The following is a 15869-nucleotide window of genomic DNA, read 5'->3' on the forward strand; positions in this document are numbered from 1 at the left end:
CTTCACCTTTAACACTTCATTACTTGCTATATTCTGATCTGTATTACACATTTTTGGGTATCTCTTTTATTCTCACTTTTCCTCTGGCTACCAACTCTACTTCTCTCCCCCTACCCAACAGTATGGAGCTTTTTAAGAATAGGGCTCATGTCTTCCTCATCTGTGTGCCTCATATAATCCCTAGCATAGAGTTTTGCACATAAAAGACTCACAGATTCTGAGACTGATGAAGTGGAACTAATTCCCACTTGAAACAAAGAGACCCTAAATTTATTCTGCTTAGTTCAAGTCAGAGTAGTTGATCCTAATGATTTAAACAGTTTTAAGTGGATCACCAAACTGGTCACTGTTGTAGATAAGCCCTAAGCTGAGGAATTCATAAAAAAATAACTTAAATATTTAGCATAAGTATCGCCCAAAACATTCTGATAACAACCTTAATTTGTTTGTTACCTTACTTCCATGAATAGATGGTACATAAACAACAAGATGAGACAAAGATGGATAGTCTTGGAGTCTTAATGTCAGAGACTAAAAAAAAAAAAAAAGAAAGAAAAAAAGCTGATTTTATTTTTCAGAATATACAGAGCTTAAAGCATGTTAAAAGTATGATGAATGATAAACACATTTCTTACTTAATAAGTTATGAAAAAACTAATTTCAAACTTTATGTTCAATACTTTGTAAAATGCCCATGCTTATATTTTCAGGTCAATGAGCCTGCTGAAAGTCAAATTTATAATTATGTAAATATGGACTGCCAAAAATATTCCTTGAACTGTATCCTTTCCCATAAAACAAATGACGCTTAAACCCTACATTTAATTATTTCACATAATTACTGCCAGATTTGGTGTCCTTTAATATTTGTCTATTTGTTTTGCATAATGTTCATTATGATCTCTACATTTATTTTGGTGGTATATGAGCATTCAATAGTTGATGACTGAATGGTTGCTCAATATGATGGAAGAACTACAATTAAATCTCAAATGATTCTGATCTAGCCTAAGAAATAAACAGTTGTTGGCTAATGATATGTATAAACATCATCCTCTGGAATTTATTCAGTAAATGACATGAATACAACAAGTTTAATAATACACTTCACCAAATGAACATTTATTCTCTTTTCAAAATTAAGACCATATCTTAGAGTCCATATTTTGAGGAATGAATAGATAGGAGGACTGGTCTATTTAATGAAAAGCCAGGCTATTAAACAGTTTTCAAGTCAATTTTTTTCCTGACAGTAGATGTGGGGGTGGGAGTAGTTTATGTTGTAATAATCCATACGCATTAAGAAATTTCTGCACTCATTACTCTCCATTGTTCTTCAGAAGCACCAATGTGAACAAGATGGATAGAGGTATTGAAGTTAAAGAACTGTCACCGAGTGACCCTCAAACAGCATGACAGATTCACCTGGGAGTATACCTCAACTTACTGGGCTGCACCTCAACTTACTCGACAACGACTCTGCAACAGACATACATTTTCTAATGCAAATCAAAGGGCCTAAAAAGGGTCACACAAACAAAAGTTTCAGGCAACTGAAACCAACCAGACGACAGACAGTATGAAAGATAAATTAATAAGAAAGAACCAGTTACTCTGTGTAGCCATCCATTCTGAGAGCTTTTATTATTTATTCTTAAGAATCATTTTTCTCAATAACTTATTTAGGATTGGAATACTTATATCAGTGTCAAAATACATTTCCTTATAAGGTTGTCATATAATTATAATGTCAGTTGGAATCTGGCAATATGATATTCATGAAAATTGTTACACTGAAGGTAAGATTAATATGAAGTTTCAAAATTTTTCAGTGTTTTAAGGGAAAAGTGATCTTAATGCTGAGGCAACAAAGAAGATCAAACACTAGTGTCTGGATGTCAGAAATCCTCAAGTTCTACTGCTGCGTGGCAAAAGCTTTGGTGCCAAAGTATGATTTAGTCAAAGTAGTGACTAGATAATTTTTCTCATATAACTTTTCAAAGTTAACTATTTTGTTTGTTTTTAGCAATAAATCCATTTGGATGTGCCAAATTCTTGGCTTGTGGTTTGTGTGTTTTTAGAAACTTCTTCATTGTACCATGACAGAAAAGTTCCATGTGACTAGTACTGTGAAGTCCCTAAACTGACTTTATTAAGTGCTTTGCTGGAGGAGTCTATTTATTAATAGTTCCATCAGCAAGGATGACAAACATGGCATGACTCTCATCCGACATTACCTTTGTTGAGATGATATAAATATGAATAAAACCTACAAAATTTTTTCACTTTAATCTTTTCTTTCCCTTCAACCTCATCACAAAATAATTTTGTGTGCTTTCTATTAATGGCTCACACACACACATATATAACTTTAATTGTCATTATAATGGAAAAGCTTACTTGCATTTAATAATTATAATCTTCTTCAACTGAAAATGCAAAAGACAGAATATTCTTTTTTTTTTTTTTGCGATTTCTTGGGCCACTCCTGCTGCATATGGAGGTTCCCAGGCTAGGGGTTGAATCAGAGCGGTAGCCACCAGCCTACGCCAGAGCCACAGCAAAGCAGGATCCAAGCCGTGTCTGCAACCTACACCACAGCTCACGGCAACACCAGATCCTTAACCCACTGAGCAAGGCCAGGGATCGAACCTACAACCTCATGGTTCCTAGTCGGATTCATTAACCACTGAGCCACGATGGAACTCCAAGATAGAATATTCTAATCCTTATTTTCTAACTTCTCTCTTCCACTTTTCTCCCCAAATTCTAGCAACTTGTTAATGCTGCTTGGCATTTTCTTCCAGTATCCACTACAGCAAGTAAGCAACTGGAAAAACTTGTTCTCCTATTGCTCATCTAGCTGTTTCTTATATTTATTTATTTATTTATTGTGTATTTAGGGCCGCACCCGAGGTACATGGAGGTTCCCAGGCTAGGGTCCAATCGGAGCTGTAGCCACTGGCTTACGCCACAGCCACAGCAATGCAGGATCCAAGCCCGCATCTGCGATCTACACCACAGCTCACGGCAACGCCAGATCTTTAACCCACTGAGCAAGGCCAGGGATCGAACCTGCAACCTCATGGTTCCTAGTCGGATTCCTTTCCGCTGTGCCACAATGGGAACTCCTGTTTTTTACATTTAGAGCAAACAACACAGGGTCTTAGAACTAGGTGAATACACTATTTAACCTTTGAGACTTTAAAAAAATTATATAAGGATTTTATGATTTAAGAAATAACATTTAAAAAATAGCAGCAAAGTGACATTTTCTCAGGATTTTCTTCATTTATTTCTTCATAACTCTTAAATTATAGACTGGATAGGATATCCAACCTGGAAATGCAAGGAAGTATTTAATATACCTTACAAACAATCAGTACGCAAACTTCTGTTTGCTTTGCTCCTGTAGGCAGTTAGGACAGAACCACTGAGGGACTGGTTAAAATGTTCACGAGTCAAATCAATTATGTTTCATATATACAAAGCCAAATGAATCCCTATGCACAAAGTAAGACTGATCAAGGTGACAGAAGGAAAAAAAAAAAAACAAACCACACACACACAAAAAAAACCCCACAACTATTCCAAAGTCAAGTGTCAGGACTTGCAATTATTCATTGTCATCATTCTTCTCGGCTGGTATAGTACAAAGTTGACTATGCAAATGGAAACATTCATGAGCACAAAAAACTAACTTAACTGGAGTTGGGAGACTATCAGGAGGACCAAGCAGAGGGCTTCACATTCAAATCTATGAGCACAGTATTCATTATGGAAATATATTTTTAAAATATAGATTTACTTGAAGACTAAAAACTTTCAACAGTGGCATAAGATTATCAGTTATAATAAATACAATCTGGACATTAGAACAGGTATTTTCATCAAATCTTAAGAGTTGTTTTATTTTCTCGACAATAAATTTTGTGAGTATGCAAATCAGCCTCTTGCAAAGACTTGCTGACCTACCAGCGCTGCTTAAGGAAATCACTAAATTATTAAATAAATCACATATAGTACTAAATAAAAGCAGATGGTTATTAAAGTGCTTAACTACAAATAACAGTGAAGTTGAAAAATGCTTTGTGTCTCTGAGATGCTTACTTCTCCACTGTAGGTCCTCTCTCCAAAATGAATTCTGAGTATTCAGCTTATTATTTTAAGATAGAACATTCCAAACAAACCCTTAACTGATTCTTAAAAATTTATCTATTGGCAAAAAGACAAAAAAAAAATGTATCTATTGGATGATGCTATAACATACAGATTTAATTTTATTTAGGATTGCTGACTTATAGTTTTAACTTCTGAAAGCTAAGGAAAAAAACTTAGAGAAAATATTTCTAAAATATTTTAAATTAGATTAGTAAATCTCAAGTTCATTTAACACAGATGAATTTACAAAAGAATATACTGTACAATGCCTATAGGCTCAATATTACCTGGATGTTAACATTCTAAAACCATAATTTACCTTAATTGTTGGCAGCAGTTCAGCTTTCCATGATAAATCAACTCCTTGCCGGCTTTGAAATAAATATGAAAATACAATTAAGGACAAATATATCAGAGTATTATAAATTATATATAAGTGTCAGAGAAAAAAGAAACCATCAATGAACCTATCAGAGTTCTAATGAAGTCAAATCTAAGAAGTCTAATCCAATAATACACTTTACCCACTTTTCCTCTGGGAATAAAAAACTGTTTTTCCTAGCAACCAACTATCAATGTTGGCAAAAATTACTAGTATGTTAATTTCCTTTAATTTTAAAATGAATACTATAATTTAGTACGGTAGCAAAATGAGCTTAAGAATGTCTGAAAAAATTTTTTTCTAGATAAAGAAAATCTAGATACCAAAAAAAACGTATGAAACTATGCTTAAAGTGTGATTTGAGTATACATTATGTTGAGAAAAATGAACAAAGGTTCAAAACACTTACCACATAGAAGTGCTGTTTATGCAGCCAAAAATCCAACTATTTGTATCCTATTAATAAGAACAAAGCACACTAAGTATTATAGAAAATAATTATATCTAATAGGCATCTTCAACATTTCACTGTTATATGATAGGGTCAATGGACACAATGGAAACATATAACAACAACTTGTTATTTAAAAATGTATCCAAGACATTGTCAAAAGTCATACAGCTCAAGGCTAAGCAAAGAAGTCTAATGTCAACACAGACAGGTAAGAAAGTAACATGGAGCAGCAGTATGAGACACTGACCTGATGGGTTATCTCTTCACAGCATACTGCAAAGCAATTCTAATTTCTGACCTAACACTTTAAGAGTATGGAGTTCCCATTGTGGCTCAGTGGAAACAAATGTAACTAGCATCCATGAGGATGCAGGTTCGATCCCTGGCCTCGCTCAGTGGGTTAAAGATCCGGCATTGCTGTGAGCTGTGGTAGGTCCCAGACGCAGCTCGATCCTGTGTTGCTGTGGCTGTGGTGTAGCCAAGCAGCTACAGCTCCAATTTGACCCCCTAGCCTGGGAATCTCCATGTGCCATGAGTCCAGCCTTAAAAAGACGAAGACCAAAAATAAAAAATAAAAGAGTTCAGCAATGTCTACACTTGAATTAGGTAGTCACAAAGAAAGTAACCTACATTTAAAAAATAGAACAGAAGAATAACAATAGAAGAATGAACAACTAGAGTTTGACTTTAATGGAAACATTAAAAAAATCCAGGGCCAAATAATAAAAAATAACAATCTAAGTACAGCTTTTTTATCATTTGTTCTCATTTGATTACAAGGCAAATAAATTCTATGCAACTGAGAATATGCCTGGCTTGGTTCCAAGGTTCAGGACTAAAACTGGTTATTAGCACAGTCTGGGAATGCTTCAGAGATGGCTGTGGTATTTTTAAAATATTATGTATTTAGCTCCAGTCATTTTTTGTTTGTTTGTTTTTTAGGGCTGCATCCACGGCATATGGAGGTTTCCAGGCTACGGGTCCAATCAGAGTTACAGCTGCTGGCCTATGCCACAGCCACAGCAACATCAGATCCGAGCTATGTCTGCAACCTACACCACAGCTCACGGCAATGCCAGATCCTTAATCCACTTAGCAAGGCCAGGGACTGAACCTGCTACCTCATGGTTCCTAGATGGATTTGTTTCTGCTGTGCCATGACAGGAACTCCCAGTCATTTAAGAGCAGTACAATCCAAGATTTTCACTACAACTTTTAATGAAGTAGTAAGAGCAATACTCCAAGATCTAATGATCCAGCTACTGAAATCCTACCAGGGCATAAGAGAGAAACACTGCTGAGACAGCTATGTACATTTCCCCAAAGTACACAGACAGGACAATAAAATAACAATCTTTTCACTCAGTTAATATTTATAAAGTTAACTGAGCTCCCAATGTAGTTAAGAATCCAACTGCAGAGGTTTGAGTCACTGCAGAGGCATGGGTTCAATCCCCCATCTGACGCAGTGGGTTAAAGGATCTGGTGTTGCCACAACTGTGGCACAGGTCACAGATGTAGCTTGGATTTAATCCCTGGCCTGGGAATTTCCATATGCCATGGAACAAACCATTAAAAAAAATATTTATTAAGACCATTCCAAGGCCAAGGAATTATGCTAAGCCCTCAGGAAAAAGATTAATCAGGCAGACATAGCCTCTTCATTGAGCCTAAATAAAATTTTACAACATTTTTCAAGAATACAGAAAGGCAAGGTGAAAGAAAGCAAAAACAATGTGGTATTTCTCTGCTCTCCATTGCTGGGAAAATACTTGTGTACTTCTTTATCAATTAACCTATACTCCCCAGAAAAATAACATGACGCGATAAAGGCAAAAGAACAGACGTGCACAGCCTAGGCAAACAAAATCAGGCAATTTCTCAAGATCCAACCCAGTTTTGAAATGGGTTTTTGTAGTTACTAAAGGAGCCTATCCTCAAACACAGCCGTTATTATGAAAACTGCATGTATTCCACACAACTTACTTCAGTGTATAGAGAACTCTGATTCATTCATCAACAGACTGAATATAGTATTATTCAAACCCACCCTAAAACATGGTGTTGTTATAATTCGTCAAAAGAACAATTTCAGGTCATCTAGTAAACACCCCTAAATCAATTAATTATAAAGCTTGTATTGAAAATCTCGGAAAAAGCCACTCAGAATTTGCTAACTCCTAAAGTATACAGAAAAGAAAATGCTACTTGATCATAAAATTTATAGATCTAAAAAAAAAAAAAAACAAAAAAAAACTACCTACAGTAAAAAAATGAGGAAATGAGGCCCTTAATGGCTCCTAAAATCATTAGGTAAAAGACTGATTAGGAACTTTTTAATCCATGGATCATGCTGATACCACCTGAGTCCACTGATATGCCTTTGCTACTAAAAGTGGGACAACCAGATATTATATACCTCCTGATGTGATAAGTACACAGCTCTACTTATAAAACATTCTTTGATAGATGTAAAACTGTGGCAATCCCACTAAAATTAGTATTCGTTAGCATCTAGCCCACAATGCCTGCCTACTATCTTTTCTAAAGACTTTACTATATGGTCAAATGGCAGTGTCAAGCAACTAAGTGATATATTAGATCCTAGTCCTAAAAAATACAAATAACCCAACAAAAGGGAGATGAGAGAACTTGAAATTATGAAAGACGCAAATATAAAGTGAAGAATCCTAGAACATGAGAAAAAAAATCAGAATAGAGAGAAAAGAACCCAAATTGGGAAACAAATTCCTGAAAGAAGTGTTGATAAATTATTAAATTATTACTTAAACATTCCTAGCATAAAAAAGTATACTCAGAGCATCTAACATGTTTCTGGCATTGTAGGTACTCATTAAAAAGAAATACAAACAAAATCATCATACTGATACTGTATGACTAAATACCACTGTAACAAAACATTAACTATGCTTTTTTAGAAAATATTTGGTATAAAAAGTATTGAAGAGTATGAAAGCCAATGGAAAAATAGGATTTACTTTATAAAACAAAGAACAACCTTGCTTAAATATATCTATTCTTTAAAGTACTAAACAGAATTTGAGAATAAAAGGAGCTCTGAATTGAATTCAGAATACATTCATCCTAAACATACTGAAATTAAGGTAGAAAAAGAGTGTGGAAGTCTTAAACTAGAGGGAAAATGTATAAGCTGATAGTATATTAGGGTACAGAAGGACTGTGATTAGTACTTTTCAATCAAAACTGTTCCAGATAAATGTTTTTCACCTAATAGATTAAATAATAGTTCATAGCTAACGATGACATCCATTAGACAGTAGTTGAACCTTAAAAATAAATGGAAGCCTTTTAAACTTACATAAAATGTACCAATTTTCTTACCAGCATAGTGCTTTGACAATAGACATGAGTGTAGATTTTTCTATGATTTGCAAGGGGAAAAGTGAAATATATCTTATCAGATTCCTGAAAAAAAAAAGAGGGAAACATAAAATGATCATGAGGCTAGAAAATTTCATTCAAAATTTCAGGTAAGTGAAGAATTTTTCTAATTAATTCTGATTAGTTGTTCTAATTCTATCATTCTTGGTATTGTTGAGAACCAACCAATCTTCTAGGAATGGGAAGAAGATACAGATGCAAGATAGATCAGGTACAAACTCTGTAGTCCTGAATTTGTCTTGGAAGTATCAGTATGAATACATGTTTGTTTTGTCTACGTGGCTTTGTTTTTTGGTTTTATGACCAAGGTAAAATACACTTCTTAGCTCTGTTCACTGAAAAGGCCTAAGAAATGATAACTCATTAGCCATAAACATCTCTAGTGCCCAAACTAGTTTTCAGATACCATTTTCCAAATAATAGGAACAGCTCCTTAGACAAAAAGCAGATTTAAGGCCTGGGACTGGAAATGTTACTCAACTAGCTAAAATACCTTCTCATACTAGAAAGTGAGGAAAATATCAAAGACAACTAAAGAGCCGCTGTATCAAAAAGATTGAGGAAGCTACCCTGAAATGTCTTCCAGGGGTCAAAGATAGAACAATTTTAATATCGATTTTAGTATCAAAGACAGAACAACATTAGTATTTTAGTTCAGACAGAAAAACAGAAACGTTTAAGATCATAATAACACTGGAGGAACCATCCCCCAAAACATCTTATAGTCACTGACGGAGGACATTTGTGAGCCAACACATTACTCTGAAAACCAGTAAATATAAGATCCAAACAATTATCATTTTTTCCTTTGTAATTTGTTCCACTTTTGATAAATTTAGTAGATGAGAAGCTTTTCTATATAGTGTTCCAGTTTTTTTTTTATGTTTTATTTCTTTTGGTCTTTTTGCCATTTCTTGGGCTGCTCTCACTGCATATGGAGGTTCCCAGGCTAGGGGTCTAATTGGAGCTGTAGCCACTGGCTCATGCCAGAGCTACAGCAACGCAGGATCCGAGCCGCGTCTGCAACCTGCACCACAGCTCACGGCAACGCCGGATCGTTAACCCACTGAGCCAGGCCAGGGATTGAACCCGCAACCTCATGGTTCCTAGTCGGATTAGTTAATCAAATTCACATCTCACTGTATTTGCATCCCCCAAATGAATCTAGGCCTTCTTCATCAATAACTGCTAACAAAAGAGAGATGTCTAGCAAAAACAAAAGCAAAACAAAAACCAGAAATCTGAAGAAGCATTTGGATTCACCTGCCAAATCACATAATAGTAGGCAAAGGAATATACTGAATGATGCTATAGGAAAGCAATCAGCAAAATCAAGACTATGTGAAACTCTTACTGCACAAATGCCTTTTTTCCCCAAAAACTAACCGCAAGGGAAAAAAAAGGGTGGAAAAAGTATTAGAGATTAAGAGAGGAATGAGACATAACAATATATAATACGCAGGCCTTGTTTGTACCTTAATTTAAACAAACTGGAAAACAAAGAAATAACAAAACATTTTGACCATTATGATAAAACTAGAAAATTGAACACTGACTAGGTTTTAAGGAATTATTACTGAATTGATTTAATATGGGAAAATAACATGTAGTTATCCTCTTAAAAGAGTCTAACTTTGAAAGAATATTTTTGGAAAAAAATGCTAAATCCATTGTTGGTATACTTACATTGTAAGCCACATAGGTCCACTTAGACACTTTTACTGGCACCCACATAGATGTCCCTAAGATAAAAGAAATTAATTTACTTCACTTTTTTTTTAATATTAAGTGATTTCTTTTACTGAATTTCTCAATCACAACAGAATTTGGAAAAAAAGCAGTTTCTTGGAGTTCCCGTCGTGGCACAGCAGAAATGAATCCGACTAGGAACCATGAGGTTGTAGGTTGGATCCCTGGCCTTGCTCAGTGGGTTAACAATCCAGCATTGCTGTGAACTGTGGTGTAGGTCACAGTTGTGGCTCAGATCTGGCGTTGCTGTGACTGTGGTGTAGGCCGGCGGTTACAGCTCTGATTGGACCCCTACCCTGGGAACCTCCATATGCTGCGGGTACGGCCCTAAAAAGACACACAAGAAAGAAAAAAAGCAGTGTCTTGAACACTGGCTATTTTACAATAGAAAATTCAATGAGATGTTCTCTTTATGCTCATCAGCAAGGAATACTCACAAGCATTTAAAATCTGTTTGGGGAGTTCCCATCGTGGCGCAGTGGTTAACCAATCCAACTAGGAACCATGAGGTTGCGGGTTCGGTCCCTGCCCTTGCTAAGTGGGTTAACGATCCGGCGTTGCCGCGAGCTATGGTGTAGGTTGCAGACGCGGCTCGGATCCCGCGTTGCTGTGGCTCTGGCGTAGGCCGGTGGCTATAGCTCCGATTCCACCGCTAGCCTGGGAACCTCCATATGCCACGGGAGCGGCCCAAGAAATAGCAAAAAGACAGAAAAAAAAATCTGTTTAGTATCTAAACTATAAGGATTACCAGCAGAAGAAAGCATATTTCATTTTCTAAACTCAGTAAAGTATGACATACATTTGAAAACAAAATTTACCAGCAAAAGATGTACTGTTAAACCAAAAGACTGAAAAATGATACTAAGAAGCTAAGTCAGGAATGACACAGCACTTATTTTATGTGTCTAGCAGGCGAACAGAGACATTTACTCTTAAATTTTTCTACTGTCATGTTATTTTCAATACAAAATTTTTATCAGCAATATCTTACAAATTGCTTTTTTATTTTTATCTTTTTGTTGTTGTTATTGTTGTTGTTGTTTGTTGTTGCTATTTCTTGGGCCGCTCCCGCGGCATATGGAGATTCCCAGGCTAGGGGTCTAATCGGAGCTGTAGCCACCGGCTTACGCCAGAGCCACAGCAACTCGGGATCCGAGCCGCGTCTGCAACCTACACCACAGCTCATGGCAATGCCGGATCGTTAACCCACTGAGCAAGGGCAGGGACCGAACCTGCAACCTCATGGTTCCTAGTCGGATTCGTTAACCACTGCGCCACGACGGGAACTCCACAAATTGCTTTTTTACTTTCTCCCTCCTTAGCCAAGAACCTCATAAGAAACCAGCATAGGGAAATTAATAAAATATAATAGGATTATAATACCTGAAGTATTATAGCTTCAAATAATTTGTCTGTTAATAACAAATTTTACTTAAAAATAAAGCTCTACTTAAAATCAAAACATGTTATTACCACCAACCTGTTAAGTCAGAAATTATTGACGGATTTTCCTCAAAGTGTTTTGCTGGGTGTCTTATAAAGTGGTGATTCAAAACAGACAATTTCTTCTTGGGATTTTGAGTTATCTAGAAAGAAAATCGATACATCCTGTATCCTTTTATATTCATTGTGATGACTTCATGAAACTTTGTTTCAAGAAATAATGATAAAAGCCAACAGTTAGTTACCCTGGGCCACGCACTGTTTTAAGTGTTTTAACATGTTACTCACTCATTTAATTACCATAAGAACTCTAGGAGATATTAAAATTTGACCTGCATTTTAAATATGAAAAAACTAAAACATGGGAAATTAAGAAACTTTCCCAAGGTTACACTCCATTTAAGAGTCTGGTCCAGGATTGAAACCCAGGGATCCTGGCTCCAGAGCCCATGCTATTAACCATTAGGCAATAGTGCCTCTGAAGCCACTGCTAAAAATAAAAACATATAAAGATATACAGAATCAGAAGAACTTAAGAAACCCTCTGGTTTAGTGATTCCAACATTCTAGTTTCCAAACTGAGACCAGCACCAATCCCTCAACATAGAATTCAGTGGCCACTAGAGAAAATGAATTAAATTGCCAAATGCCCTTCCTTAGAAAATTCCTTTATTTACTCTGTCATACTTTCTTTGGGTCAAAATACCCTTTCTTTTGTGAAATAAAAATTAGAGTAAACTGGATTTTTCTGTTGAATGTTTTAAAACATCCTAATATAATAAATGTTAGCAACTTTATATCAGTCCCTCCCTTTAAAAAAAGGTACTAGCATATAAAATCCATTTAAAATCTACCACTATTCGATATTCTAGTTTAAACTTGGAGGTTCCGACAGGTAAGTGATTTTCTCAACAACACAGTGAGAAAATGACAAAAAAAAGACAGTGAAGATGCAGGTCTATACTAAATCATTTCAACCTTAGGAAGTCACCTAGAATTTGCTTGAACATTTCTTTTTTTTTTTTTTTGTCTTTTGTCTTTTTTGTTGTTGTTGTTGTTGTTGCTATTTCTTGGGCCGCTCCCGTGGCATATGGAGGTTCCCAGGCTAGCGGTGGAATCGGAGCTATAGCCACCGGCCTACGCCAGAGCCACAGCAACGCGGGATCCGAGCCGCGTCTGCAACCTACACCACAGCTTACGGCAACGCCGGATCGTTGACCCACTGAGCAAGGGCAGGGACCGAACCCGCAACCTCATGGTTCCTAGTCGGATTCGTTAACCACTGCGCCATGACGGGAACTCCTGCTTGAACATTTCTAACTTCCTACTTTGTAAGACAGTACATTCCAATTTTAAAAATTCTTAGCAGAAGAGTGTTCTGCCCTACTTAGAGCAAATATCTGCTTCCCTATTACTTTGAAATAGTATATCGGGGAACAGATTTTCAAAAAATTAAAGATGTTACATGCCCTCTCTTCTACAGATTAAACAACTTCACAAAACACCAACTGTTCTTCACAGAACTATTTCAAATCCTTCACTACTCTGACTGCCTCCTCTGGATAAACTCAGGTTTGATGTCTCTCTTAAAATAGGATATACAAAATAGAATACAGTCCTCTAGATATTGTGTAACCAGACTGGAGGACATTAGAATTTTACCTTCATTGATGCAAACTCTATATTGCAATCAACTCAGTCTAATATAAAATTATTTTTTATTTTTTTAAAAAAGCAGCAATCCCATTTACCATTGCATCAAAAAGAATAAAATACTTAGGAATAAACCTACCTAAAGAGACAAAAGACCTGTACTCTGAAAACTATAAGACACTGATGAAAGAAATCAAAGATGACACAAACAGATGGAAAGACATACCATGATCTTGGATTGGAAGAGTCAATATTATCAAAATGACTATACCACCCAAGGCAATCTACAGAGTCAATGCAGTCCCTATCAAATCATCAAGGACATTTTTCACAGAACTCGAACAAAATATTTTAAAGTTTGTTTGGAAGCACAAAAGACCCAGAATAACCAAAGACATCCTGAAAAAGAAAAATGGAGCTGGAGGAATCAGGCTCCCTGACTTCAGACTATACTACAAAGCTACAGTCATCAAAACCATATGGTACTGGCACAAAGACAGAAGTACAGATCAGTGGAATAGCACAGAAAGCCCAGAATTAAACCCATGCACCTAGTCAACTAGTCTATGACAAAGGAGGCAAAAATATACAATGGAGAAAAGACAGTCCCTTCAATAAGTGGTGCTGGGAAATCTGGACAGCCACATGAAAAAGAATGAAATTAGAACACTTCCTAACACCATACATAAAAATAAGCTCAAGATCAATTAAAGACCTAGATATAAGACCAGACACTATAAAACTCTTAGAGGAAAACATAGGCCAAACACTCTCCAACATAAACAACAGCAACATCTTCTCAAATCCACCTCCTAGAGCAGTGACAAAATAAATAAATAAATTAAATAAATAAATAAACAAATGGGACTTAAACTCAAAAGTTTCTGCACAGCAAAGGAAACCCTAAACAAAACGAAAAGACAACCCACAGAGTGGGAGAAAATCTTTGCAAATGCAGCGACTGACAAGGGATTAATCTCCAAAATTTATAAACACCTTCTACCACTCAATATCAAATAAACCCAAACAACCCCATCAAAAAATGTGCAGAAGATCTAAACAGACAATTCTCCAAAGAAGACATACAGATGGCGAAAAAACACAAGAAAAGATGTTCATCATCACTCATTATTAGAGAAATGCAAATCAAAACCACTATGAGTTACCACCTTACACTGGCCAGAATGGCCATCACCAAAAAGTCTACAAACAATAAGTGCTGGAGAGCATGTGGAGCAAAAGGAACCCTATTACACTGTTGGTGGGAATGTAAACTGGTGCAACCACTGTGGAAAACAGTATGGAGATTCCTCAGAAAACTAAAAAGAGAATTACCATTTAATCCAGCAATCCCACTCCTGGGCATCTATCCAGAGAAAACCATGACTGCGAAAAGACACATGTACTCCAATGTTCACTGCAGCACTATTTGCAATAGCCAAGACATGGAAATAACCTAAATGCCCATCAAGAGAAGAGTGGATGAAGAAGATGTGGTACATATACACAATGGAATGTTAGTCAATAAAAGGAAAGAAATAATGGCATTTGCAGCAACATGAATGGATCTAGAAATTATTATGCTAATTGAAGTCAGTCAGACAGTGAGACACCAACATCAAATGCTATCACTTACATGTGGAATCTAAAAGGCACACACAATGAACTTCTTTGCAGTACAGATACTGACTCACAGACTGAAAAACTTATGGTTTCCAAATGAGATAGGTTGGGGGGTGAGGGGATATATTAGGGTTTGGGATGGAAATGTTACAAAATTTGGTGTGATGATTGTTGTACACCTATAAATGTCATAAACTTCATTAAGTAATTAAAAAAAAAAAAAAAAGCAGCTACATCCTTTCTGAAACCAATTAAAAGCCCAGAGGACTTTCTACCAAAAGTTCAGTTAAGTTAGGACTCTCTCATCCTTATTTATTATCTAGGGAATCAACCCACTGACAAGTTTTCAGCTATGACTTTTATACTGATAACCATTCAAAATTACTCTCTGATACTCATTCCTTGGTACCACATGTTTGGGACTAATTATTCTTTGAGTTACAGTTTCCTTGTATGTATGTTTGTTTCTCCTCCTAAACTATATGCTTCTTAAAGAGTAGGAATCATATCTTAAGACTTTATTATCTAATATTTAGTTTATCATATATAGTGAGTTGGTGAAACAGAAGTTTCATATAATACTTTGATTCTTAGCAGTATTAGTTATCAAAAATTTCTCATTTGTTCCTTGAAATATGTCTCCAAAATACTTATCCACCCAGAATTATATTATATGTCAGTATTAAGAGTTTTCTCATCTTGGAATTTTAATGGAAAACAAGATTTGATTTTTTTAGAATTGGTTTTAGGTACAATTTTTAAAGAATACACCTGTATGAGAGTCAACTGTTCACTGGATGAAATGGTGTTTTTCCTAAACCTACCAAATGTCATTTCAAACACAAACTGGTCAAATACAAGTTTTAATTGATTGTATTATCATATGTAGTTGCATGGACTAAAAACATTTGCCATAGTTAAAGACTCACAATTTAAACAAGGTTGAAAAACTGAAAAATGTTTGTATTCCAGGACCACATG

General features: G+C 35.8%; 1 protein-coding gene across 3 annotated transcripts in view; it reads right to left on the minus strand.

The window, feature by feature from the left end:
* The window catches only part of PGAP1 (post-GPI attachment to proteins inositol deacylase 1), an 82154-nt gene that overhangs the window by 32651 nt on the left and 33634 nt on the right, over positions 1–15869 (minus strand). For all 3 annotated transcript variants that reach the window (XM_047773130.1, XM_047773132.1, XM_047773131.1), the window contains 6 exons: positions 11650–11755; positions 10107–10162; positions 8361–8444; positions 4953–4999; positions 4481–4532; positions 454–531 (listed from right to left, as the gene is read on the minus strand). In XM_047773130.1, coding sequence (XP_047629086.1) covers positions 454–531; positions 4481–4532; positions 4953–4999; positions 8361–8444; positions 10107–10162; positions 11650–11755 — 423 coding nt within the window. The remainder of the gene's footprint in view (positions 1–453; positions 532–4480; positions 4533–4952; positions 5000–8360; positions 8445–10106; positions 10163–11649; positions 11756–15869) is intronic.

Source organism: Phacochoerus africanus, chromosome 3 (assembly GCF_016906955.1).
Source record: "Phacochoerus africanus isolate WHEZ1 chromosome 3, ROS_Pafr_v1, whole genome shotgun sequence".
Taxonomy (NCBI): Eukaryota; Metazoa; Chordata; class Mammalia; order Artiodactyla; family Suidae; genus Phacochoerus; species Phacochoerus africanus.